Genomic DNA, 27,911 nt, shown 5'->3' with positions numbered 1-27,911 from the left:
TAATGTATTGTATCACATTGATTGATTTGCGGATGTTGAACCAACCTTGCAGCCCAGGAGTAAATCCCACTTGGTCGTGGTGAATAATCCTTTTAATGTACTGTTGTATCCTATTGGCTAGTATTTTGGTGAGAATTTTTGCATTTATAGGCCAATTTTTAAATCTCAGCTTTTACATATGAGTTTTCTTCCTTTGGCATTTCACACATTTCTGATTTCCTTTTAGTGAGTGTAGGCTCAGACAAGGAAACTCATTTTATTAAAGAAATGTACACAGCTTCAGGTAGGGTGGGATCTCACTACTGAGGGGCCACTAGGGGATAGCAGACATGCAGCATCGATGCTGGAGATTGCTGCCAATGTTCCTTGGAACCTCCATGATCTTAATGGACTACTCCAAGAACGGTTTTACAAGCAGAATTTAGATTCAAATTGTTTGTTTGTTTGTTTAATTAGCATTTAGAAGCAATTTCAGGCTTGTCTGGAACTATAGTTCCTGGACCTCCCCGCCCCCCATCTGGCTCTAATTTTCTTCCTTGCATTCTGCAGAAGTAAATTTCTGTTCTGTACTTTAAAGACAGCACTAGAAAGCAAGCAATGCTAGACTTGGAAATACCTCCATAGTTCACTAAACAATATTACTGTAACCTGGTTTAAGGCTAATGTACAGAGGAAAAGGGAGACGGATATCACAGCAGATATATCTGCAACCTTAGGTTTCTATCACTGTTGCTTGTTGCTGCAATCCTTACAGATGTCCCCTCAATGTGGATTGTGATCACAGAATAATCAGATACAAATTTTGGCTGATTTTCACTTTTCATATGTAACTAATTCTGATTTTTTTAGATTTCACAATTTTTTAAAATATGAAATTGTTACGATTTCTTTAACCCTGTGTTGATCCTTTCAGTGACAAGATGCCCTGGCTGCCATTATGGATTAGGTAAAACATTGTTTGACCTAAAATATGAAAAAATCTGTGCCTTTACTGCATAAATATTCTGGATTCTCCTTATTCCACTTCAATAGAAACTTCTGATTCAAAAGAGTGTATTAATTTTATTCCTAAGTCCTTACATTTTTCCTTCTGGGAAGTTAATGAAGCTTTTCCTACATTTTGTATATTGTTGAACAATTCCTACTTAGAAGTTTTGTTTTTGTTCAATATTTAAAACTTAACACAACTAATGCCAAGACTGACTTTCTTTTTATATATCTATAGGGCTGTGTGCCCAGAACTGGAGCGGTGCTTGTTATCAAAAATGCCCCTTAGGGAAATCTAATATATGGTTTCTTTGTAAATAATATCATCACCTTCAAAACAAAATTCTTTCCTATTGACTAGATAAAATATACACAAGAAAATGAACGTGGATTCTTTTTGTACCCACAATCAGCTATTTTTTAATGCATAATAAATCACAGTCCCTAACCTTCTCAGAACATGTGTAAGGAGACAACATGGATAAGCATATCACAGACACAGAAACATATCATAAACCCCCTTTGAACCATAATGTAGCATATTACTAGTTACACATCACTTATTGCTAGACTTTTTTCTATACCTCCAAGCTTCTCATACCCTCATGCCTTATCAGAGAGTCTGGCGTAAATTAGATTAGATAGAGAAAAAAAAACTATGAAATCTAGAGAATTGCATAAGTTGGGCAAAATATTTTTACCCTGTTGATTAAAAAATTGGGAAAATGTATCTCTTTCTGAATCAATTCATATCCCACTAGTGTTTTCAAACATTTCCAAACATAAGATAATTAGATCACTATTAGAAAGCCCCCCCCAAAAAACCCACCTCAATTTAAGAGTATAGTTATAGGAATCATTTACCAAAGAGAACAAATAAATGTTGATATTTATTGTATTAAAAAGGGAAATGCTTACTTTAATTTCACTAAGACAAATGACTGAAAGAGTAAAACTTGCACATTGCTCTCTCTCATGTAATTCTTTCTTTTTAATTTTTAAAATTTATTTAAATTCAGTTAACATCTACTGTATTATTAGTTTCAGAGGTATAATTTAGTGATTCATCAGTTGCATGAAACACCCAGTGCTCATTACATCACGTGCCCTCCTTAATGCCCATCACCCAATTACCCCCATCCCCCCACCTCCCCACCAGCAACCCTCAGTTTGTTTCCTATGATGAAGAGTCTCTTATGGTTTGTCTCCCTCTCTGATTTCATCTTGCTTTATTTTTCTCTCCCTTCCTCTATGCTCCTCTGTTTTGTTTCTTAAATTCTACATATGTGTGAAATCATAGGATGATTGTCTTTCTCTGATTGATTTATTTCACTTAGCATAATACCCTCTGGTTCCGTCCATGTCATTGCAAATGACAAGATTTCTTTTTTTGGGGGCGCCTGGGTGGCTCAGTTGGTTAAGCGACTGCCTTCGGCTCAGGTCATGATCCTGGAGTCCCGGGATTGAGTCCCACATCGGGCTACCTGCTCAGCGGGGAGTCTGCTTCTCCCTCTCCCGCTCCCCCCTCTTATGCTCTTTCTCTCACTCTCTCTCTCAAATAAATAAATAAAATCTTAAAAAAAAAAAAAAGATTTTTTTTGATGGCTGCATAATATTCCATTATAGATATTATATATATCTCACATGTTCTTTATCCATTCATCTGCTGATGGACATCTGGGCTCTTTCCATAGTTTGGCTGTCGTGGACATTGCTACTATAAACATTGGGGTACAGATGACCTTTCGAATCACTACATTTGTATCTTTGGGGTAAATACCCAGTAGTGCAATTGCTGGATCATAAGGTAGCTCTATTTTTAACTTTTTGAGGAACCTCCATACGTTTCCAGGATGGCTGTGCCAGCTTGCATTTCCGCCAGCAGTGTAAGAGGGTTCCCCTTTCTTTGCATCCTCGCCAACATTTGTTGTTTCCTGACTTGTTAATTTTAGCCATTCTGACTGCTGTGAAGTGGTATCTCACTGTGGTTTTCATTTGTATTTCCCTGATGCTGAGTGATGTTGAGCATTTTTTCATGTGTCTCTTGGCCATTTGTATGTCTTCCTTGGAGAAATGTCTGTTCATGTCTTCTGCCCATTTCTTGACTGGATTCTTTGTTCTTTGGGTGTTGAATTAGGTAAGTTCTTTATGGATTTTGGATACTAGTCCTTTATCTGATAAGACATTTGCAAATATATTCTCCTATTCTGTCAGTTGTCGTCTGGTTTTGTCGACTGTTTCCTTTGTTGTGTAAAAGCTTTGTATCTTGATGAAGTCCCAATATTTCCTTTTTGCCATTGTTTCTCTTGCCTTTGGTGATGTGTCTAGCAAGAAGTTGCTATGGCTGAGGTCAAAGAGGTTGCTGCCTGTGTTCTCCTGTAGGATTTTGATGGATTCCTGTCTCACATTTTGAGTCTCTCATGTAATTCTGAAAAGTTATACATGAAAATGAGTTGCTTTAAAAGTGGAAAGGTCCGGAGAGAGAAGAGTTGGGGCTGGATCTTGGGAAATCGGATTAGCTGGGCTATATCTTCTGATAATTGCTGATACCTGTGGATGGTCAAGAGCTGGGAGAAGGAGAGAGATATGGATAATAACATCTGGTTGATTGAGTCTTGTGGTCTTTAGCACCTGGTCTGTGAGCCTCTCCCATCCAAATCTGAACATACTTCTATCCCTCCTAACGTATTAAGTAGGCCTCATTTCCCCAGATTCATAAAGGCAAAAAACTAATGGTCACAATCCACACTAGAAACAATATTATGGATGAATGAAAATGAACACTGAGACTGTGAACTCTTGACACACCCATGACAGTTCGTGTACATCTCTCGTGTGAATGTGGAGGTGATTGGGTTGTGTTCTGATGTGGTTTTTCATTTGGGATGTACAAAGGTCAAGCCTCACTAGTCAGAGTCAGGAGTGGGTCTCACATAAAAAAAATAAGGTTTTTCTTTCTGTCCATCATCAGGGGGAGATGGATCTACACATAGGACATCAGGTAAGTGAGACAAGTCAGACTTTAGGGGGATCTGGAACATATGACTGTGTTTCCAACTGCTAGGAAATCCCCTACCTTTGGGAACTATGGCTTTTTGGGTCCTGTGATAAAACAAAACAAAACAGAACAAAACAAACCCCACAAAAACAAAAACAAAACAGATTTTCCTGAATTGAAGACTCTCAGGAGATTTTGTTGACTTACTTATAACTTCGTGCATTCTAGGACAGGCTGTGAATGTATCAAATATACTTCTAAAGGGTTTTTTTTCTCTCTCTCATGCATACATGGGCACCACACGTATACAAAATAATAATCCTCCCCTCATTTTAGCATTTTCCAGTTTCTCTCAGTTCCTCACTCACCCCTTCACCATTTTAGTGCACATCCCATAATAAGCAGCAAGTTATCAGCAGAGATAACAATGTGATATTTACCACCAATTTGGCCTCAGAGATCTTTCTTATCTTTTTTCTTGTGAGCTTTCAGAATCTTATTACAGAGAACACACGTCCTTGACCATTGAAAATATTTCCAGATAAATCTGCACCTGAATCTTTGTACTAAAGGTGTCTCCTGGGTTCTGCCTTGTGTCCCTCATCAGGAGATCAAGTGAATATCCAAATTACATTTATCTTACATGCCACCTAGGCAAAATGGGAAAGCAAATGTTCTAAGAGGGAGTACAGCTTATCACTAAAAGATAAGCACAAGCAGTGTGGGAACCAGATGCTACGGTGCTGGATCTGAAGAACATAAGGAAGATAAGCCAATTCAGATCTCCCTGCTTAAGCAGCAGAGCAGCTGAGCCCACCCTCAGCACTGCTCTGGAGTGGGAAGGGATGTCAACCACTGTGTCAATGAGACTAGAAGCTCATGGGTAGGAGACCCAAGCAAGATGTCCTTTTCTTCCTGGGGTCTCGTGCATAGGAGAAATGCAGCATACCTCTAGGCTAGGAGAAAATTTTGATGTTACATGTTCTAGTGTCTAGAGTCAGGTGCTGTCTGTGTTTCTTTCTCTTGTTTTCATTCCTTAGCCAGTGGTTAGTTCTCAACCAAGCCTGAATGTCAGGATCAAATGCCAAGTGAGATGCATAAGCATCTAGAGTCCTGGGCCCCACCACAGGCTTACTATATCTCAGTTTCTATAAAGTCAGAGGTTAAATTCTGTTATGGGTTGAGTTGTGTCTCTTCTCCAAAAAAAAAGATATGTTAGTGTCATAACTCTTAGTACTTCAGAATGTGACCTTATTTAGAAGTAGTCTTTACAGAGGTAATCAAGTTAAAAGGAGGTTATTAGGGTGGGTCTTAATCTAATATGACTGATGTCCTTATAGAAAGGGGAAATTTGGACAGAAGCAGACAACCATAGAGCAAAGACAATACAAAGAAACAGTGAGAAGACAGCCATCACAAGCCAAGGAGAGAGACCTTTTTTTTTTAAAAGATTTTATTTATTTATTTGACAGAGAGAGACATAGAGAGAGAGGGGAACACAAGCAGAGGGAGTGGGAGAGGGAGAAGCAGGCTTCCCATGGAGCAGGGAGCCCGATGTGGGGCTCGATCCCAGGACACTGGGATCATGACCCGAGCCGAAGGCAGACGCTTAATGACTGAGCCACCCAGGCGCCCCCAAGGAGAGAGACCTTAAAAGCAACTTTCCCTCACAGCCCTCAGAGAAAACAAATCCTGCTGATGTCTTGATTTTGAACTTCTAGCCTCCAGAATTGTGAGACAACAAATTTTTGTTCTTTAAGCCACCCAGTTTGTGGTTAGGTTGTTACAACAACCCTAGGAAACTAATACAAATCTCATTTAAGCTTTATTTCTAGAGTCAACATGGTTCCAAATGGAGGAGAAATTTATGATTCTAAGTGAAGTCTACTTATGTAGAAGTCAGGTGAAATTGTACACAGGATGCTGGGAGCCTGCTAATTGGATCCATCATGTATCTTGAATAGGGAGGTTGTGAGCAATCCTGGATTTATCTCTTACTCTCATTTTCTAGCTAAGTATATTCAGGAAATGATTTTATTTCTCAGAACATTAAAAGAGGGTTAAAAATCCCTTCCTCTAGGTATTTCTGTGGGTTTCAGTTAAGAACCAAGTGTAATATACCTAGCAGGTAGTAGGCACTCAATGCATGTCAGCTCCTTTTTCCTTCTGTTCCACCTTCCCCATCAATCAAATTTAATAAACACTCAAATGTCTCTGTGACCCAAATTCCTCATCTAAAAATGAGGATAATAATAGAACTTATTTGAGGCCCCTGAGTAACACAGTCGGATGAGCCTCCCCGCTCCTAGTTTAAGCTCAGGTCATGACCTCTGAGTCTTGAGATGGAGCCCCACCTCAGCTCCACGATCAGCTTGGAGTCTGCTGAAGTTTCTCTCTCCCTGTCCCTCTGCCCCTCCTCTCTCTCTCTCTCAAATAAATAAATAAATAAATCTGTTAAAAAAATAGAACTTATTTTAACTTTGTAGGGTGGTGGTACAGATGGATGAGTGTGTGTGAAGCATGTAGCACCAGGTCGGGCGCATTGGAGCAGCCAGGAGCTATTCGCTAATACACCTTCTAGTATGGCCTCAGAATGCCTAGCTCCCAGTGGGAAGAACAGCCACCATTTAATGACACAGCCATTCATCTGAGAATAAAACTGTCAACAGGCAAAATCTAACAAATTAAACAAATTAACGATTATTTCTCCAGATGGATATGTCCTTTACCTATTCATTCAGCTAAACTTTATTTTCCGGTGTCAGGGACTGAACCCAACACATGATGCCTATTCAAGGTAAACAAGGAGTCCAATATCCCACTTTAGTAGCCCTCCCAAGTCCTTTTAATACAATTTCACCTATATATAAAGAAAAGGGAAAAGTCCCTGGTGTAATGGATGTGGGGATCCAGGATTCTGATTTCTATGGAAGTAGACTATGCTTATGCTAAAAATTTCTCTTTCATTTGGAACCAAGTTGGCTCCGAAGATAAAGATTAAATGGAATTTAATATATCCTGTGAGTCTAAGCACCAGTACCCAAAGCAAGACCCTCAAAATTAGATCTCAAGTTAGATTTCAGGCTATTCTCCTAGAAAATAAATAAATGTAAACATCATCAGTTGAGTGTGAAAAGCTTCCCAGTAAAATATTTTTCTTCTTTCTTCTTGATTCAATTCTATTAAATGGCGTGGTTTGGAAATGTCCACACAATTGTACTACTTTGCATAATAAAATTGAAATGGGAAAGATAAAAAATAAATAATCTTGAATGAAGAAGAAATGAGGGGAGGAAGATTCAACAGTTTTAATCTCGAGTATAACTACTTTTGCAAAGTTACATGGCGTTGAAGAAATACTCTAGAAAAAAATTAAGAAAAGCTGACTTGCTTTTGTTTCAAATAATCTAAATACTAACCAGAATGATTGGGTAATTAACTCGATTCACCCCCCCTTTTTTTTTGGTTTATATTTAGCTGCTATTTAGGCAGGCATCAATACAGTAGGAAATCTTTTCCGAAGTAAAGCAAAGAACGCTGCCCACAATCATGAATGAGCATCATTGCCAAGGGATGAAAAGCCCTCATGGGCAGTGTTATTTAGGTAGCTCTATCACCATGGGGACGTCAGAGTGGAGAACAGTGGGCATCTTGTGAGATCCTCACCTGAGGGAATGAACTTTGCCAGCCCTCTGCTAAGGAAAACATTTAGCATTCTACTTGCACAGGTCGGTCGTGGACACAACAGGGTTTTATTCTTTTTTCAAGTCTAAAGGCAGCCTCTGTGTTTGAGATCTTCCATACATCACTCAGTCACTTCAACATAGACTCTGCTTCCTCATGGAAACTTCTCCTCAGGTTACAAAGTACACGAAAACAAGAGGGAGGGCGCCAGGGGGGAAATTGCACTCTGTAGTTGGTTCACTTGTAAAATTTCAACAACAGTGACATTGATCAGATTTACTCCTATGGGAAAGTTACAGGAGGTGGAATTATTGCCCAGTGGTATAGGGCTGACTTCCACTTCTCTATTTTGGGAAGAAGTACTCTAAGAAATCCTTGAGCTGAATGATTAACACACGCAGATTGCCAAACAACAAGACAGAAGATTTGCAGACCTGGGCCGTGAAACTTCCCATCTTCTGGCTCAGGTTGAAGGGGGCAGCAGGCCCCTCAATGCACAATGCATAATTTCCCCCGCCCAGCTCCCAAGGTACTTCTGTTGACCTGAAGTTTCCACTAGCAAAGAGACATAATGCTTTACTGTTTGTTGGAGTTTGTCTCTGATTCTTAAAAGAGCAATTTCATTCCAGCTAAGAACATTTTCAAGCATGCTTAACCAAATGGGGAGGGGGGCAAGTTGGACGTGAAATTCCAGAGAGATCCCATTTTATATAATTTTACCATATGAACTTCCTTATGAAATATTTTCTTTAACAAATTTCTGTCCTGCAAAAGGCCATAAATTGAGAAACAATGTGAAAATGATGAAGCCGAGCCTAGAAAAACCGCAATTAGACACAAGGATACCAATTTCAAAACAGTATTTAAGACAAAATTAAATCAGTCTGGAGGATCCCCTTATCGACTTCATGTGTAGCCATGATATGCACTCTTGGTGTGTGATCTTGGGGAGGTATTTAACCTTTCGGGGTATCTGTTTCTTCATCTGTACACTGGGGACAACGAAAGCGCTCCTACCCGGGGTTCAGAGTATTGAATGAGATGAGGCCTGCAAAGAACTTAGGATAGTGCTTGCTAAATGGAAGGTGCTAAATAAATCCTTGCTAATATTGTTCTTTTAAAATATGGGAATCAAGTCTATTGAGAATGGTAATGACTGCCTAATAGAAATGTGAAATGTAGCTAATCTTGGGAGAACAGACAAATCTAGCCAGTGAGGCTGTGTGCCCGTGGGATTCGGCAAATCTGGACATGTCTGTGGGATCACGGAGGTGAGCCCTTTAAGGTCGAATGAAGGGCCAAGGGGGAATCCCATGAAAAGACTCATTCTAAGTAATAGAGAAGGACTCAACGGCGCAGGGCTATGTTGGAGAGGGAGAAGGACTGTGAGAGCCACACCATGCCTGCCGCTCAGATATTTGGCCGAGTGCCTAAAGAACCCTTGACCCAAAAAACATGATGTGTCAATAAAAAGGTCCAAAAATCAAAACAAAACAAAATCACTGGGGAAGAACTTCCTAAAAGTAGCTCGAAATGTTTGGAGTGCAAAGTGGCAACCCCAGTTTAGCAATGTTGAAAGACACAGACGGGAGCTCTGGGAGAAGATCAAGCCAGCCTCACAGAGAAACCAGTATTTTTCAGAAAATAATTAACACAGTAAAATGCATAAATCTTAATTGTATCAGCGAACACGTTTTTACAAACATAACAGATGTGTAACTTTTGGCATAGGGTTCTAGATCTGTTTCTTTTGAGAAGCATACACCTTTTATGTCATTTTTTTTCCATCATGAATGCTATTATAGCTCATCTCAGTGATGCCAGGACATCTTATTTTCTTATGATTTCATGTTTATTTGTCCTATGTACTCAATCATTTAATCAAGAGTAAAAGTGACTTAGTTAATCCATCTCATCTGAATGAATGCTTACAGCTAGTAGTTTACTTTTTCTTTTTTTTTAAATTTTTTTAGTATTTTACTTTTTGTTTCATCCATAGTATAGTAACACCCCACATTGTCATTTTATTTTTAATACAGTAAGCATATCCACATTATATTAATTAATAGAAATTTAGAAGATTGCATTAAAACTTTATATGCTCGGTGTTTAACATAGATCTGAGACTACAAAGCCAGCTGTAACTAAGTATAAAGAAACATAGTAAAAAGCCTTTCTTATATAAATATATGGCAAAAAAGAAACTTCTCAAACATATTTCATCTTTTTTCTATATATCTGTGACTCTTTCAAATATATTGATAGGACATTAAGTTTTTTAGTCAAGATCATTATAAAAATATACAAAAGTTTTATAACCAATAACTTGCAGCATGATAATATCTAAAGCATGACCAAAAAAATCTAACTCAATGGCCAAGAAAATCATAAGTAAATGTTGGAGCTTATTTTAGCCAGACGCATATGGATTTGTAGTCAGAAAAAAAAAGATAATCGACTAGCTTAAAAAGAACATAAAAGAAATGTAATAAATTTTATTCAAAGACAGAACTACATAGGAGCCCATTCAAATAAACACAACTGTTATACAGTGAAAGAAATCTAGGGACAGGACCAAACCTGTTCTTTAACCAGTCCAGCAAGTAAAAAATATGATCGATACTGTAAAGAGAAATCCTAACCCCAGTAATTCTTGGGTAACAGACAGGACATCTCTTTGATCAATGGTTTAACACTTCCCAGCATCTAATTGAGACTTTCTGAGATCTAGTGTTAACCTGACAAGTTAACCTATTGGCCTATTCACCCCTTCTTTCCAGATTCAGAATGGGCTGACAAACAGGTGAGCATTTCCAAATTTGCAGCTTCTCCTTAGTCTCCTGGGAGCATAACATAATTTGCTCCCTCCTCTGGCTTCTTTCTTTTAATTTATTTTCAAAATAATAAGAGTTGTACATATAAAATGGAGAAGTCCTACACCCAAATGAGCTTGATTCCATCAGATTCTGTAAGAGGTGCCCACATCACTCCCCAGAATCCTGGCAGCAGTTGCTAGATGAGGTGCCCCTTGCCCTGAAGAAGTTCCTTTATTTCAGAACTTTATAAATAGAACAAAATTAATTAGCTTGATTGAGCGAATCTCTCCTTTGGGATCAACTATAGCGTACACTAAGCAGTCAACCTAAGTGTTAGTATATTTAAAACAAAATGCGGATCACATTCGGGGCTGTTATAGTTTTAACCCTTACCCCTCTTTACAAAGGAATTGCTGCCGTAGGTACTGAAGCAGGGATGGCTAAGGGAAACATCTGTGTTCTCTTCTTGCCCCGACCCTCTTTGTTTTCAGCCATCCTGGTTTTATGACTTGTGTTAATCATCTTCTGGGGACTATATTGTTTAATTTACCATACTGATCCTTTATCAGGACTTTCCTCCTAATGGCAGAGCAGTATCAGGCTCTTTGCAAATAACCAAAGTTCAAACTTCAGGTTCTCCCTTCACTAGCTGTGTGAGACTTAAAACAAAACAAAACAAAATCTCTGTGTGCCTCAGTTTCCTTGTCTGTAAAACAATGATAATATCTGCCATATAGATTCATTGTGGAGATTATGTAGAAGAGGTTATAACAGAACTCAACAGAGCATGGGCACCACATAAATTTCAGCTATTTATTTACCAAATCATGGTCCACATGAAGTGTATTTATAACTAGAGTTCTGGATAGCATGGGCCCAGTGAGGAAAAAAATGTAAAAAAAAAAGGAAAGAAAGAAAGAAAAAGAAAGAAAGAAAGAAAGAAAGAAAGAAAGAAAGAAAGAAGAAAGAAAGAAAAGAAAAAGAAAGAAAGAAAGAAGAAAGAAAAAAGAGAAAGAAAGAAAAGAAAGAAAGAAAGAAAAAGAAAGAAGAAAGAAAGAAAGAGAGAAAGAAAGAAAAGAAAGAAAGAAAGAAAGAAAGAAAGAAAGAAAGAAAGAAAACAGGATATGGAATAGAACTCGGTGGTTCAAATTTTAACTCCTGTGGGATTTCTCTTCTGTGAAGAAATTTTTCTGCTGGTGGAAAGATGTTTCTGAACTTTCTTACTTTGACACAGAGTGACAGCAGGAGAGGATCTTATTAAGCTTTGTGTCCTTAGTGCCTAGAACAGGGCTGAATATATACTAGATGCTCAAGAGGTGTTTCCTGAATGAAAGTTGCTGACAGTGTGGGTGGGATACTGGCCATGGAAACAATGATCCTATTCTTACGCCCAGCTGTACTTTCTTTCTATAATCGGGGGAATGTTAAACTCAATAGACAAGATCAAACTGAACAGTGTTGGAGGGGTAGGAGCCTGCCTGTAGAGGTGTAATTCCAAGTTGACCAAATGAAAATGTCACAGGAGGCAATCAACACAGGCTCCAGCTTGAGAGGCTGTTGACATTCTGTGTAATTATTGCAAGTGCACACGGGGTAGTCCACATTATTATAAACTGCATTTCCAACACTGTATGGCATTAAATTAAAAAAAAAAAGGCAATGAAGTTATAGCCATTAGCAAAGCTGAATTGGAACTCCTAGAAAATGTCAAGGAGATCTTAATTGTACTTTATATAATGGTCTCCTAGGCTAATAAGATATGATCTAAAACCATTAGGTATGAGAAGGTAAACATTTTAAGAGCACTTTTTTTTTGCCAAAAGGCTCTTCATCTCTATTTGACAACTCTGGCTCGGCCTTGAGGGAAAGCATTGCAGCATTCTGAAATAACAGATATTGTTTGTGACCGAGGCGATGAGGTCGGTGGTGGGGGAGAGCACTCAAAGGTAACGTACATAGAGCAAGGATGTCTATAAATCTGCTTGTGAAGTCACACATCACTGTTCCCCACCTCCCACCCCTGGCAGAGGGGGTCGGCAGGTATGCTCTAAAAGTCATTCCTCTGTCACATAGCACACAGTTCCAAAATGCTGGGAAACACCTATTATGCTGACAAACTTCAGAACACATAAACCTATTTAGCCTTACAAGTGACTGAAACTCGTTCTCTCAAGGTTGGAATCTCGCCAACAGAAAGCCTTATATTCATGCCTTGTTTTATCAAACAGCTTCTGAGCTAAGACAGTAGATCCACAAATCCCTGCTGCTGCTGGAGATGTTATAGAGTCCCTGCTCTCGATTATTGATGAAAGTCACCAGCAATCTAATCTATAGGTCAATGTGACTCTGTCCCATGAGCTCCAAAGTTCTGTCTTCTATTTCTGGCTCAAGGAGTACAGTGTTTACTTTTGTTCGTATTTTTAATTGATTTGATGTTAACATCACATGGAGAAATATTATCTACTCCTCAATAAGACGTTTATCTAAGTGAGAGGCAGAGTCTCTTCTCCCTTCTTCACCATGCAGTTAACAAAAGGGACTATTGACTGTCCCCGGGGAGGTAAATATGTGAAAATTACCAAAAATTAATATGTGTTCATTTTACAAGTGTGTTCAGTTCAAATTCATTAAATGAAAATACAATCACCAAGGCAGAACTTTACTGAAATGGAGACTTCAGTTAGAAAGGGTGAGTGTCTACAATTTGCAATCTGGTGCTGTTTGTAAACACAGTTTAGAAATCATTGTTCAGACATGTGGGCTATGGTTCCAGTTTGTCTCAATCTTGTGTGTACTCTGGCAAGCAACCTAATGCTTCTTTATACCTTTGTTTCTCTATTTGTACAGGGGAGAACATTACCACTAAATGAAATTTGTATAGTGCTTTGGGACACCTGCACAAATTGTGCTGTTTCAAACTGATATTAAGATGGTATTTGTTTAATCTACTTCAAAATCAGATTAATACTTTCTTTAATGCTATTTGGTAGTGTTTACTAAACTGTGTTTGTTTCATTAAACATTAGCTCTTCAGGGTTAGATGTTATATGAAACGGCCTACTTTTGTTAAATTTATGAAACCCTAAGGTAAACAAAGTTAAACAAAGGCCTTTGCTACAGGACTTCTCAGAGCCTTTAATATCCTGATGAGCATTATGAATCTCCTAGATGGGTATGGTTTGTGTATTTCCCAAACTTATTTAACAATGGCATTTTTTTTGAACTTTTCTTTTAAGGTCAGAGGAAGGCTTTTGTGAAATGCTTGGCAGAAAGATAAGCACCATTAATAAGTACAGTCCAAAAATCTTAAAGAGGAAGCACAGCGTTGAAAAGCAGCTCTGGGGCGCCTGGGTGGCTCAGTTTGTTAAGCATCTGACTCTTGGTTTCCACTGAGGTCATGATCTCAGGGTCCTGGGATGGAGCCCCACATCCAGCCCCGCTTTGGTCTCCACGCTCGGCGGGTAGTCTGCTCAAGGATTCTCTCTCTCCCTCTTCCTCTACCCCTCCCCCCTGTTTGCAACTCTCTCTCTCTCAAATAAGTAAATAAGTAAATAAATTAATTAATTAACAGCTCTGTTCTTTTATTATTTATTTGCTTTTTTTTTTTTTTACCATTGTAATTGAAGCTGCCTTAGTGGACCTGCACTAAACACATCACTCTATAAAATATACTGGCTGGACCATGTTGAACTGCTAGTTTCGTAGGTCAAAAAATGATGGCATACCAGCATGTTCATGTATTTCTACCTAACATCCATGTCCCTGGCAGACTGAACCCTTGGAACTAGAAGGCTAAATTCCAGCGTGCCTACAGACTTCCCTTCCCACCAGCTGAATTATATGTTGACCAGGATCAGTTGCATTTGTTCCCAAACATTTTATGACCATTGTGCTTGTTCTTGTAATTGCATAATTTAACTAGATGTTATGTAAACCCATAGAATATAAACATGAGAATGAAAAGAACATTGTTGATTCTATGACAACTAGGTTGAATGCTTCGTTATGGTGAGATTTAAGAATTGCTGTTAAATCAGGTCAGGGTGAGCTGTTCTAAAAGTTTGGGGTGGGGGGGAGTGGAATCTTAAAATTGTGATGTCTACACTGCATTTTAACTGACCTTCAACGCTCAGGATACACTAAAGATACTGACGTTGGAATTTGGGATGCTAAGTGATGGGTGTGGTTTATGGAAAGAAAGAATCAGAATTCCCATCAGAAGACCTATAGTCAAGAAATGATTTGATCCTATGTCAAAAAATTGATGAATATAGAGGGATGATATCCAAGTATTTTAACAGCCAGTATGGTCTTGACCCTGACCAATCAGAATGAATGCCTGTCCCAGCAGGAAGGGTCCTCAGATGATTGCACAGCCGTGCCCATGCATGCTGGCTGAACGTCAGCTTTGTCTACAAATGTGTCAGGTTAAAATACAACATTTGGGGGGCGTCTGGCTGGCTCACTTGGAAAAGCATGTGACCCTTGATCTCAGGGTCATAAGTTCAAGCCCCACATTGGGTGTAGAGATTACTTAATAAATAAATAAATAAATAAATAAACTTAAAAAAATACAACATTTTGATACATTACATCATTTTAAAAACAAATTTCTTGTTTTAGACAAATGTTTTGATGATCTGGCCAAATGCTATTTCTGATCACCTCAGAAGACTTCTCTTGAGTTCCCGCTACTACCAGCAACAATAAGGGACCTCACATAATATGGCTATAAGGTACTTTCCACAGGTATTATCCCCTCTAATAATCAGGAACTGAAGTAAAGAAGGTTGGATCCTTCCTGTAAGCAAATGTTCTGGAAGAAACCCCTTTGAAGCTACCACACAAGCAGGTGGGGGTTATAGAAATCAGAATTTAACTATATAAATAGTTTTCTTGTTGATGAATCATTTTGGGGAAAGGAAAAGACATAAAGAGAAAGGGAGGGAAAAGAGAAGAGCTGGAACCTGGACTCCAGATTTGGGCAGAATAGTCAAATATCTGCTGCCAGAAGATGGCTCCTGACCAAGATGAGTGCTCAGTTGGGGACGATTGAGGGAAATCGAGGGATAATTGTGCTGAGTATGAGACTGCCCTGATGTCTTTTACATTCTAATCGTTGTTGACCCACAGGGGCATATGGAAGGCTGTCTAGCTGTGTCTCAGAACCACTACCCTGCAACTTAACCTGTACAGTAAGAGGTTCAGAAATCAGGAATAAATCTGATATAAAGAAGAAAAATATCACACTAAATTCTGACTCTCAAATGACAAAAAGCGTAAGAAGGTCTATCCACAACTGTCACTTTTTTAATTGATTTTTTTTTTATTTGAGTGTAGTTAAAACACACAAGGTTACATTAGTTTCAGGGGACAATAGCGATTTGACAAGTTTAAACATTACACTACGCTCCCCACAAATGGAGCTGCCATCCGTCCCCATACAACGTTATTACAGTACCATTGACTCTGTTCCTTGCGCTGTACATTTTAGTCCTGTGACTTATTCATTCCATAACTGGAAGCCTGTGTCTGTCACTCCCCTTCACCCATTTCAGGCATCTCTCTATCCCCCATCCCTCTGGCAACCGTCAGTTTGCTCTCTGTGTTTACAGGTCTGATTCTGTTTTTCCTTTGTTTATTCTTTTTTTTTTTTTTTTTAGATTTCACATATGAGTGAAATCATATGGTATTTGTCCTTCTCAGTCTGACTTTTTCACTTAACATAATACCCTGTAGGTCCATCCATGTTGTCACAAATGGCACAATCTCATCCTTTTTTATGGCTGTGTAATATCTCATGGGGGTGTATACAAGCATATATATATATAATATCTTCTTTATCCACTCATCTATTGATGGACTCAGGTTGCTTCCGTATCTTGGCTATTGTAAATAATGCTGCAGTCAACATAGGGGTGCATATAGCCTTTCAAATTAATATTTTTGTTTTCTTTGGGTAAATACCCAGTGGTGAAATTATTGGATCATATGGCATTTCTATTTTTCATTTTTTGAGCAACCTTCACACTATTTGCCACCATGGCTGCACCAATTTACATTCCCACCAGCAGGATACAAGGGTTCCTTTTTCATCACATCCTCACCAACACACAACTGTCAGTTTTTAACTAGCTGGAAATGATATAGTGGGGAGTAATTCCAGTGTTCTTTGAGGCAGTCAAATAATTGTAATTTTTTTTTAAATTTCACTCCTTTGAAATTAGTCACCCCTTCTTTTGAAATATCAGTTACTGGTAATCTCTACCTGGGGAAAGTCTGTGAGTTAGAAGTTACTATTGTACCTGGCAGAGGTTACCAGCTTTGTAGCCTAGCACCTAGCCATGTACTGGAATCACCTGGGAGCTTTAGGAAAATCCCGGTGCTAGAAAAATACCTGATTTAGAAAAATGCCTGGTCTGTGATACTGCTGATGCACTGGATTTTAAAAGCTTCGCACCTCAAATGTTGCCTATGGACCAGCTATGTTCACGTTGCCTGGGAACCTATTAGGCTGGAAATCAAGTCCCACCCTGGACCTATAGGGAATCAGAAACCGCATTTTCATAAGACTTCACGTGAATCGTAGGCACATTAAAGTTTCTCAAAGTATTGTCACAGCACTTACATTAAAATTTCCTGAGGCTTTTTTTTTTTTTAAAGATTTTATTTATTTATTTGACAGAGAGAGACACAGCGAGAGAGGGAACACAAGCAGGGAGAGTGGGAGAGGGAGAAGCAGGCTTCCCGCTGAGCAGGGAGCCTGATGTGGGGCTCGATCCCAGGACCCTGGGATCATGACCTGAGCCGAAGGCAGATGCTTAACGACTGAGCCACCCAGGCGCCCCTCCTGAGGCATTTTTTAAAAAGAAAATGCAGTTGTTGTTGTTAGTGTTTTTTGCCCCAACTTAGCTCCTGATGAGAATCTGTGGGGGACTGGGAGGGTAAGGGGTGAAGGTTGGTGGGAGGCAAGGTGGGGCATGAGCCTGAGGAATCAAGAGTTTAGCAACCACACGGTGAATCTTATGAGCATCTAAATTGAGAACCAGCTGATGGGGGAAATTGGGAGAGATTGGTAGAAAGGTGCAAACCTTCAGCCATAAAATGAGTAAGGTCTGAGGAGCTAATGTATAACATGGAGACTCTAGTTGATAACACTGTATCGTATAATTGAAATTGGCTGAGAGAGTAGAAATTAAATGTTGTCAACAAAGAAAAAGGGTAAATATGTGACGTGAGTGATGTGTTAATTAATTCTGTGGGGGGAATTCTTCCATAATGTATACATATATCAAATCATCATATTGTACATTTTAAATATCTTACAATTTATTTGTCAATTTACCTCAATAAATGGGAAAACAATAAGTTGAGAACCACTGTTATAAAGAGTGCGTCTTAGGACTCGTTCTGAAATTGCTAACTAAGGTCCTGGCTCTGAGAGGCTGTGGGAGGGGTTGGAAACGGAGGATAGGGCTGCTGTGAATATTAGCAGGCACGGTACTCAGCCATGAAGCCACACGCTCTGCTCCCTAAGTCAAAATCATACTAACTTTAAAGAAGGTGCTCAGACCATCAGTTCTGGGGCAATTTTGTGTCCACTTTTTTTAGGAACCAGTCAGATTTCAGGGTATAATCTGAGATTCTCACTTTTCCTCAAGTGCCAACAGTTAACTGAAGTTTGGGACCTGTTTGAGTGTGTTTGTTTTTCATCAAAATTTAAAGTCTCGGAAAATACAGCTTATTGACAGGGACCTAAGAACCTCTTGTAGAAATGATTGACACAAACTTATCTAAACATTTTTTTCTACGCAGACCCTGATTAAGCAAGCTTGGGCTATGTCTCCAAATACAGGAGTACCCTTCTGTGGTAGCTTCTCTTAGATAACCACAAAGGCAGCATAAATCAGACCACAACCCTGGCAAAGAGCAATTCTATGCAGTGCAAGTCTTAGATAGCATGGTGTTGCCTTCTCATATGGGTGTTGATATTGTTCCCCAAATCCAGAACAACAACAACAAAATTCCACTGCAGCCTCTATTTATTCTAGTAACATCAGTTCATGGTCATTATCATGGGTCTAGGCAGGACCCTTTGTTTTCATTTTGGTATTAGTGTGCTAGAGCTGCCAGAATCAAGTACTACAAATTTGGGGGGCTTAAAACAGAAATTTGTTGTCTTGCAGTTCTGGAAGGCGAGAAATCTGTAATCAGGTTGTCAGCTGTGCCACTTTGTCTCCAGTTTGTCATCCGCAACGATTCTCCTTGCCTGTTGTAGGCAGTTTGGTCCCTGTGTTGTTAGTGGGCTAGTCTGGGGCCTTCTTGGGCTTAAGTTGAGTCAGACAAGGCATTTGTCAGAGATGAGGTAGCACTGAACTTGAGGGCATTCTCCCTGCGTTGTCCCATGAGAAGCTTTTGTTGGTAGGGGGGCCTGCAGTCAGACCAAATATCTGCCCCCAGCCCAATGCTGGACCACAGTCAGACTGGTGTGTTTGGTTATCTTCCCCTCTCCCTGGGGTAGGAATCGCTTTGGAGTGGCGCTGGCCCCATCAGGGCTGCTTATACAGTACTGGGTTGGTGGCACCACCTTGGATGGCCTCCTGTCAAGGGTATGGGGTCCACAGGAGAATGCGGGGGGCAGAGTGTGAGGTGCCAGCAAGGTTTATGCTGGGGCCACAGTGTTGGGGAAGATAGACCCAAAGAATTGTGGGGAGGCAGAGTGCACTGCTGGCTAGCTAGAGAATGTTCCTGCTGTGCTGGTTCCCACAGGTGTCTGTGTATCTAGGCTGGGGGGGAGAGGACGGAGATGGCACCTGCCAGCTCTTTTGTTGTTGGAGAAGTCTCCCAAAGATCCCTGTCCCTCCAGCACAGGCTCTGAGACTGTAAACAAGCCTCCGTCCTGTATCCCCCAGGCAGTTCTCAAACTGCTGCTTCTGTGCTGTATCTCTGTGGGGCTGTTTGTTGTGCTGTCCCTTTAAGGGAAGGGACTCCGTTTCTTATTGCCCTCTGGCTCTCCCAAAGCCTGCTGATTTTTAATATTCCAGGTGCTACGCCCCACTGATGGTAGAACTCACGAAGCCAAGCCTCTCTCGTTCTCAAAGCCAAATATTATGGGGTGCACCTTCCCAGTGTGGGTTCCCTGTGCCTGGGGTGCCCGGGGTGGGGGTTTGTTCATTCCGCTCTTCGAATCCATAGTTTCCCTTCCTCCTGTGGATAGTTCTGCAGGTCCCTTTAGCTCCCGACTCTGTCCCTGTCCTTCCTACCCTCCTCGATGTGGCCTCTTCTTTACATTTAGCTGTGGAGAGTCTGTTCTGCCAGTCTCCAGGTCATCTTCTCTGTTATTTATACTGATGTGGGTGTTACCCAGGCGTATCAGTGGGGCAAGGTGAGCCAAAGATTCTCCTACTCTGCCATCTTCCCCAGAAGTTCAGAAGAGTTTTTGTTTGTTTTTAATATAGAATTGTGTGTTGACTATGATATCCAGCTTCGAGGGAAAATGCCTTCGTCAGAATAGGCTAGGTAAGTCTGCATTAACAAGCAAGTCTTAAGTCTCAGTGGCTTATTGCAAAAACAAATAAACAAACAAACCAATTCTTCATACAAACAAGATGCTTCCAGCTCACCAGGATGTCTCACCTTCAAATAATCTCTCAGGGACTGAGGCTGTTTCTATTTTATGTCTCTGCCATCTTGATATGGAACTTTCAGGAGCTTTCTAGGGCAAGGAAAAAGAGAGTACTGGAAAACTCACTTTTCTTTTATCCTTTGGCTGGAAAGTGGCTCATGTCACTTATGCTTAAGGTTGTTGACCAGATTAGTTGCATGTCCCAACCTAACTGTGAGGGATACTGAGAAATATAGTCTTTCTGTATACTTAGGAAAAGGAATGGGACCTAGGAAAATATAGCATTTTCTCTGATACAGAGAAATAAGTCAAACTGTATTTGAGTTTATGGCACTGCCAACCAAGTTAACCTTGAGTTAGGTCCTGAATGGAAACAATTTTAACCAGCTTTAAAGGGATATGTTTTGTAATAAAAGTGGGTTTTTGTTGGTTTGCTTGCTTTACTTTGATTTGATTTTTAATTTTCAAGTTTTCCTGCATTCTTTTCTCCTCTAATTCTAATAATGCCTTTGGCCGCTCATTGCTCATTTTCCCTCCTCCCAAAGGTACTGAGCATGTAATATACAATCAACATATACACTAACTTATTGAACTAAGGAATAAAAACTTTCAGCTCAATAGGCCCTGACACTTGTTAATTTTGTTAAAGATTTAATGAGGAGATAAAAGAATAAATGAGTAAAATTTCCACTAATAACTAACAACTTAATTTATCTGTCTTTCATCTTCCCCCAAGTAGCCATAATTAAGTGTTGATGATGTCACATCTATAATAATACCTCTATCTGTAGCTCCCTTTCAAGTTTGCAAAGCCTGCTACATCTATTATTTCATTGTATCCTCACACCATAGAAGGTACAGTAGGGCAGGTGTTATCCCCATTTTGCAGATTAGGAAATTAGAATTCTGTGATGTTAAGTGAGCTGCCTAAGATCTATAGCCAGTAATGATGTTGTCACTTGGACCAGATCTCTTAACTTCCTGTCTTATGTTTTTCCCTGACCAGAACACAGAGGCTCTCTACAAATGGAAATCATCCATAGAGGCAAGATAAAAGAGTCTACTCCTTAACTTTTAACACAAAGAAATCCAAGCTGGTTATAATAATGTAGTGAGAGCATAACTTTCAAAAATTTCATCCCAATGCATGCAGTTTTATAAACTCTTCTGGAAGCAATGGAGGCTTAATTGGACAGAGGCATCTACACAGGGACAGGGAAATTTTTCTGTAAAGGGCCAGATAGGGAATGTTTTAGTCTCTGCAGCCATATGTTCTCTGTTGCATATTCTCCTCTGTTATTTTTCTAATATTTTTAAAACGTAAAAATCACTTTAGTTCACAGGCTGTTCAAAATAGGCCGTGGGTTGGATTTGTCCCACAAGCCCTGAGTTTTTAGGAGGTTGTTTATCCATAAAAAGTAAGCTGACAGTGACCATGAAACTGCCTACTTGTTGTTGGTCCTGCAGGCATTCAGCCTGCCTTGCATTGCCTGCTTGGCAATTTTCTTTAGGGTCACAAATTACCCACTTTCAGGTGAGGTATGCAACATTTTGTCTCTGAGTTTCTTACCCTGAGTTTCTTACCCTTCCGGTACATTGCTGGACCTGTGACTTGGTTTCAGCAGCTCCACTTGCCATTGGGAGCCATGAGGCATGACGCTCCCTTTCTCTTGTAGACAGCTGAACTTCCGCTGCCTGATTGTTCAAGTTGGGCCTCTCCTAAGTGCCCTTCCACCTCATTTTCTAAAACGTGTCCCTCTTCTTATCCTGTTTATCATCTCTTGGTAAAGCCTATGAAGGTGGAGGTAGGGGTATCTAGCAGGTCACTCAAGGGCACTGAATATAATACACGTGATCAGAGAGCCTCCCCCCAGCCTCATATCTGTCTTTCCCCCTGGAGTTCTGGCAGTAGCAGAAGGCAAGAGCAGTGCTACAACTTTGGGAGGTCACTAATCTCAGGAAAACGAGGCATGCCTGTTAGAGATGCATGAACTGCATTAATGCTCAAATGCTCTGTGATGGAAACCGTCACTTCTTTTTAAGTTTCTCCTATGATTTTTTTAAGTTTAATTTTGGCTAATTTTTTTCCAGGCAGAAAGTGCTTTGTTCATTAAACAGATGTTTGCGATCTGCTACAAGTCCGGCACTGTATTAGTTGCCAGGGCACAAGGAGAATTGGTGTGTGGTATCTGCTGAAGGAGCTTACGTCTTTGAAGGAGATAGATGCATGCATGGGCTGTGAAAATACAGAATAGTACAAATATAGAAGAATGTCTTCCACGCTCCAGGGTGCCATAGGAGCGTGGAAGACATTCTTAATTCTTCAGGGGGAAGGGACAGCTAGGGAAGAGTCAGAAAGGAAGTGATGTCTGAGATGAGTAAAAGAGAGAATGAGAAAAATGGTCAGGATGGAGGGGATAACATGTCACAGAGGTGTGGTAGAAGATGGTGTGATTGGGAACTATCCAGTGCATAATGTGACTTGCACATGTGGTATCTAAGAAGGAGGGGTGGCTAGTGAGGGACGAATGTAGAAATGTGCCAGAATGTACTCCATCCCAAAGTGCAAAGTTTGTTCATTGACCTGAAGGCAGGCGTGAACAAGTATGGCAGCACAGTGGCTCCATAAGGTTTGTGTTTTTGAAAGATCTCTTAGGCTGGGATGTGGAAGTTGGACTAATGAAACCTAGGACTGGAGCACGAAATTATTCCATTTGTCCAGCAAGAGATGGTAAATATCAGAGTTATAGCAAAAGGGAACAAGTTCAAGATGATTAGGAAACAACAGTACTTGGAGACTGACTATGAGTATGAAGTAAGGAAAGTCCAGAACAATCTCCTGGTTAATGGCTTGGCAGTTGAGAAACGATGTTGTAATCCAACAACATTGGAAACACTGAACGAGGAGTGAAGAGGAAATTAGAAGACCAGATGATTCATTCCATTTTAGGCTGTGAGATCTGAAAATCCTCTGGGATGTCCAAGTGAAGATGTTCAGTATACAGTAGGAAAAACTGGTCTGAAGGTCAGCAACAGTGACTCAGCTGGAGATATTTGGGAAACATTGGTACTTAGTCTTTGGATTTAGATTTGATTGTCCAAACAGGAATTGGAGTTTGAGAAGTAAACAGGACCAAGGGCAAAACCCCAAGGATGTCCAACTTTGTCAGATGCAAGAAGAGCCTGCAGTAGAAATAGAAGATCAAGAAGGAATGGACAGAGAGAGAGGAATATAACTGGACTTGTGTGCTGTTATGGAAGGCAGAATGGGAAAGAGTTTGAATTTTGTGAGATAGGATGAAAAAGAATTGATTTTTATGTAAAAAGCAGGAGGTCACTAATTAAAAACAATTCAGGAGAGTAGTGGAAGTAGAAGCTGGATTGAAGTGACTGGACTAATGAATAATTAAAGGAGATAATGTAAATATTAGATACAAGGTCTGCAAAGACATTTTGTATATTGTAATATACAAAATATACAATATACAAATATACAGTAGACTCTTATTAATGTGTAGTCTTTGGCATAATCTCTAGATTTGAACTATCTTTTGAAATAATTAACGCTTCAATATTTAATTTTCATGTCTCAACGATAAAATCTATAGATAATAGAATTGATAGATTCATAATAGAATCTACAACCATGCTTATTCTTAACACAAACCCCTCTACAATTTTATTCATCTTCTGCAGGGAACACATTGCCTTAAAAATACTCCTGTCCATTTGTTAAATAATTTGAGTTATTAGAGGCCCTGTCAGGATTTTCAGTTTTTATATCCTACGTGCCCCCTTCCCCGCCCTAGATAGTTCATGGGCCTTTCTTTCTTGCCTTGCAAGCAGACCTCAGACACTTGGCCTCTGTCACCAGTCACTTTGTTCCCTGGGATCTTCCCATCATCCCTACTCTGGAATTTGAGGAGCAACAAACCATATCCTTAGCACTTCTTTACTTGCTCTTTTCATAGGCTATCACACAGATCCTTTGTGATTTCAAGGGTTTGGGAATTTTCCTGCTAGTGACTAAAAAGAAATAAACAAGATTTTTTAAAAATGAGAAAATTTCAAAGCTTCCAAAGTCTTAGAGTTAAGATTTTTGGTTCACAAGTGAGGTGTGTTGACTGAGTCTTATCCTTCCATGCCTCTGTTGGGGCTTATTAAGTCACCTCTTTTATACCTCTTCTGATTCCATGTCCTCATGTTCTTCATGTCCTTTCTACCAGGAGGACTTGAAGGTGACATCAAGACAGACCAGGAAATTCTTTGTAATTCCCTGAACACCCACAGGCTAAGTGATCCCCATTCCACTGGCCTCAGCCCTAAAAGAAATGATCACCTTTGTGTATTACCTCACAGTTTTTTTTCCCACATAGAGCTGAAATATAAATCCTAATTCTAAAATACAAATATTTTCCATATTTCCCAGTTCAATTTCATTTGATAATCTTGTTTGTTTATGTTCTTATGTAAATCACTGATTTAAATATAGACTAGAGCAGGACCAGGGAGAGTCCCATAGCATGAAAAGTGGAAACCATGTTTCCATGTTATAATCAGTCCACTAGCTAATGTTCTTTAGGAAGAGCCATTCAACATTTATAGACCTACTTAATTGCTTTATAATTCAGTTTCTATTATACATTGTGTTCATGAGACATAAGTGCTTTGCTGAACTTCAGATATACTCTGTTGAGAGAGAAAGGAGCAGTGGTTAAGAGCTTTGGATCTGGAGCCAGATATGCTGCTTTTGAATCCTGGTTCTTCAATTTACTAGCTTTGAGACCGTGTGCAAATTACTTAACCTCTCTGTGCCTCAGATTTATTGTCTATAAAATGAGGATAATATTAATATCTTATAGAATTTTCTCATAAGATTTTCATGAGGATTAGATAAAATAATACAAATAAAGTACTTAACAGTACTTGACAGATAGCAAGTGTCCAATAAGTGTTAGCTTTTAAAAAATGTATAATGGTAGCTCTCAACTTGAGCAGGGGGAGAATATTGAATTATCAGAATCTCCATGTGGGTGATGGGGACAGAGAAAATATTGGAAAAATATTCTAGTTGATTTTAGCACATTACTCCTACATTTTGGTGAAGAACCAGTCGTATTTAGTTTTCCTCTTTTCAGGCGTATTGTTATTAAGAATGCAAAAAAAAATCTGACTTAATCTGTTATGGGCTGAATTGTATCCCCCAGAATTCATTTGTTGAAGTCTTTAACCCTCAGTGCCTTAGAATGTGATTGTATTTGGAGATAGGATCTTTGAAGAGGTAATTAAATTAAAATGAGGTCATTAAGCTGGGCCCTAGCCCGATATGACTGTTATCATTATAAGCAGAGGAAATTTGAACACAGGTTCAGAGGAGAGACCATACGAAGACACAGGGAGAAGATGGGCCATCTGTAAGCCAAGGAGAAAGCTCTCCGAAGAAACCAACCATGCCAACACTTTGATCTCAGATTCTTCTGCAGAATTGTGAGAAAATATATTTCTGTTTAAGTCACCCTGTATATGGTACTTTATTATGGCAGCCCTGGCAAACTAATACATAATGCAATTGATTCCACTCTGTGACTAGGGCATTTTTTAAGAATTTCCAAGCTATTCTTTATTAATCCTTTCTAGACTGATGTCTAGAATCAATAGCTCAGTTTATGACATGTAGTTTGCAAGATCTGTTTTCTTCATCACCTTAAAGATCGGGTATGTACATATACACAGCCTCTCAGCACCTCTCTTGTCTACCACACATCACCAACACAAGCTCTTTTTGTATCTGGGATGTAATCTGCATGGGTAATGAGATCCAAGCTCATTGAGAGTAATTACATACACTCTTTTTATCCCTTAACCAGTCTCAGGCTTTAGTTAACCCTTCTGAAGTGTGTTGCCTCTTTTCAGCCAATCATGTTATCATGTTGATGATAAAAGCAAATTAGAAGGTGGACAAGCCCATCTTCCCTCTGTCGGTTTTCACAAGCAGAGAGCTTATGAAATTCATGTTTTTGTTCTGAATGTATTTAATTTTGCAGTCTGTTCATTTTTGTTAGCTTTTTCTTAATCAGGGCTTTACTCTGTCTACCCTGTTATAACAGGTTAGAGGTTAATTTAATTCTAAATTAGAAGAGGCACTAAATTGGGCGCCTGGGTGGCTCAGTTGGTTAAGCGACTGCCTTCGGCTCAGGTCATGATCCTGGAGTCCCGGGATCGAGTCCCGCATCGGGCTCCCTGCTCGGCAGGGGGTCTGCTTCTCCCTCTGACCCTCCTCCCTCTCATGCTCTCTGTCTCTCATTCTCTCTGTCTCAAATAAATAAATAAAATCTTTAAAAAAAAAAAAGAAGAGGCACTAAATGGAGGCACTAAACTCCTCCAGAGTCAAAACATTAGGGGCCAACTGTTGCTTGTGACCTGGGTCAAGTTGCTTAATCTACATTTCTTTATCTATAAAATATAGTTTAAAAATACTCCATCTTATAAGGTAAGCCATATAGAATTATGGTTAAATTATAAAATATATGCAAAACCATTTTGAAGTTATGTATTTCAGATATATACAACACCTTCTTGTTGTTATTACTATTATTATTAAGCATATCCTTTCTTTTCTGAGTTCAAGAGATATTTATGAAACCACATCAGTCTCTTAATTTAGTTAGTTTTCATTTTTATTTATTTTTGAAGGAAATAGTCTATAGTACACACCTAATTTTGCAGAATAAGGTGTCAAGTTGCTTTCCCCTCAAGCCTTCAGTGGAAGAAGAGAAGAAATCACTACCTTTGGCAGCAAGAAGCATCATTCACTTCTTGCAGACCAAAGGAGAAGTCTAATTTTGTACAGAGGCTTATGTTTTAATGTTTTCATGAAAGGCATCACGGCACGGTGGAAAAAGGTCATTCTTTGAAGTCAGCCAGACCTACATCCAGGCTCTGCAGCAACTAAACTGTTTGGCTCTGATCAAGCCTCACTGAGTCTCCATTTCCACAGTGAAAAGCGAAGTGAATAAATAACTACCTCAGGCTTCAATTACATAATGTATATGTATATATATGCCCGGTACATCATGCGTGTTTCATAAATACTAATCTTCATAATGTAAGTCATGTAAATTCTATAATCTTCTCATTCTGACTTTTTATAATTTTCATTGAGCAAATTCCAAATCATAATCAATAAATATTTCTTGTTTATCCCCTGTTTAGGGGACTGGGCTGCAAGGTAAAGAAACAAAGAGGGAAAGATATGCTCCCCTTTCTGCAAGGGGATTGTCATCTAATTGGAGGGGCAAAACACATCCAAAAGACAGTAAGTGGCAGAACATGACCATACTTAGACTCGGAATGAAATAATTTAATGGGAAAAATAGAAAGAAAAGACTTTAATGAGAAGGAATGAAAGATGAAACCATGCTAAATGTAAAATGCTGTGTTATAATATCTAATGGTGTTATTCCAAAATTATGAGTATCTCAATATTTAGAGGAGAAGGCAATAAATAGAAAATCAATGCAATGAAAACAACAATTTATACATATTTTTATTCTGTTTTTCTTATATGAGAAATATGCTCCGAGATCTTATTATACTGGAACAAAATTAATATCCTTTCAACAAGAACTTAAACTATTCCATTTTACTGCACTATATAGAATGTTGGAAAGTTACTAAAGATACAGCCTAAATTTAAAGACTTGGTTCCCTCTCATTTGAATTCAGTGTAGTAAATATGAGACATAATTACACTAGCAGTCAATGGAAACTCATTTCTTGTTGACACAGCTACATTTCTGTA

The 27,911-nt window shown here is 39.3% G+C and overlaps 1 protein-coding gene across 3 annotated transcripts in view; it reads left to right on the top strand.

Annotated features, from left to right (window-relative positions):
- Nucleotides 1–27,911, top strand: part of KLF12 (KLF transcription factor 12) — a 504,131-nt gene that overhangs the window by 464,899 nt on the left and 11,321 nt on the right. Inside the window, exon 10 of one of the 3 annotated variants that reach the window (XM_081815028.1) lies at nt 15,109–17,143. The exons of 1 other annotated variant lie outside the window; for it this stretch is intronic. In XM_081815028.1, coding sequence (XP_081671154.1) covers nt 15,109–15,195 — 87 coding nt within the window. In that variant the 3' untranslated portion in view covers nt 15,196–17,143. Of the gene's footprint in view, nt 1–15,108; nt 17,144–27,911 lie in introns of those variants that run through there. One more of the 3 variants, XM_081815035.1, reaches the window with a different exon arrangement.

Source organism: Leptonychotes weddellii, chromosome 3, assembly GCF_054177405.1.
Source record: "Leptonychotes weddellii isolate Sample4059 chromosome 3, ASM5417740v2, whole genome shotgun sequence".
NCBI classification, from domain to species: Eukaryota; Metazoa; Chordata; class Mammalia; order Carnivora; family Phocidae; genus Leptonychotes; species Leptonychotes weddellii.
This window is presented reverse-complemented; position numbering and strand designations above follow the sequence as displayed.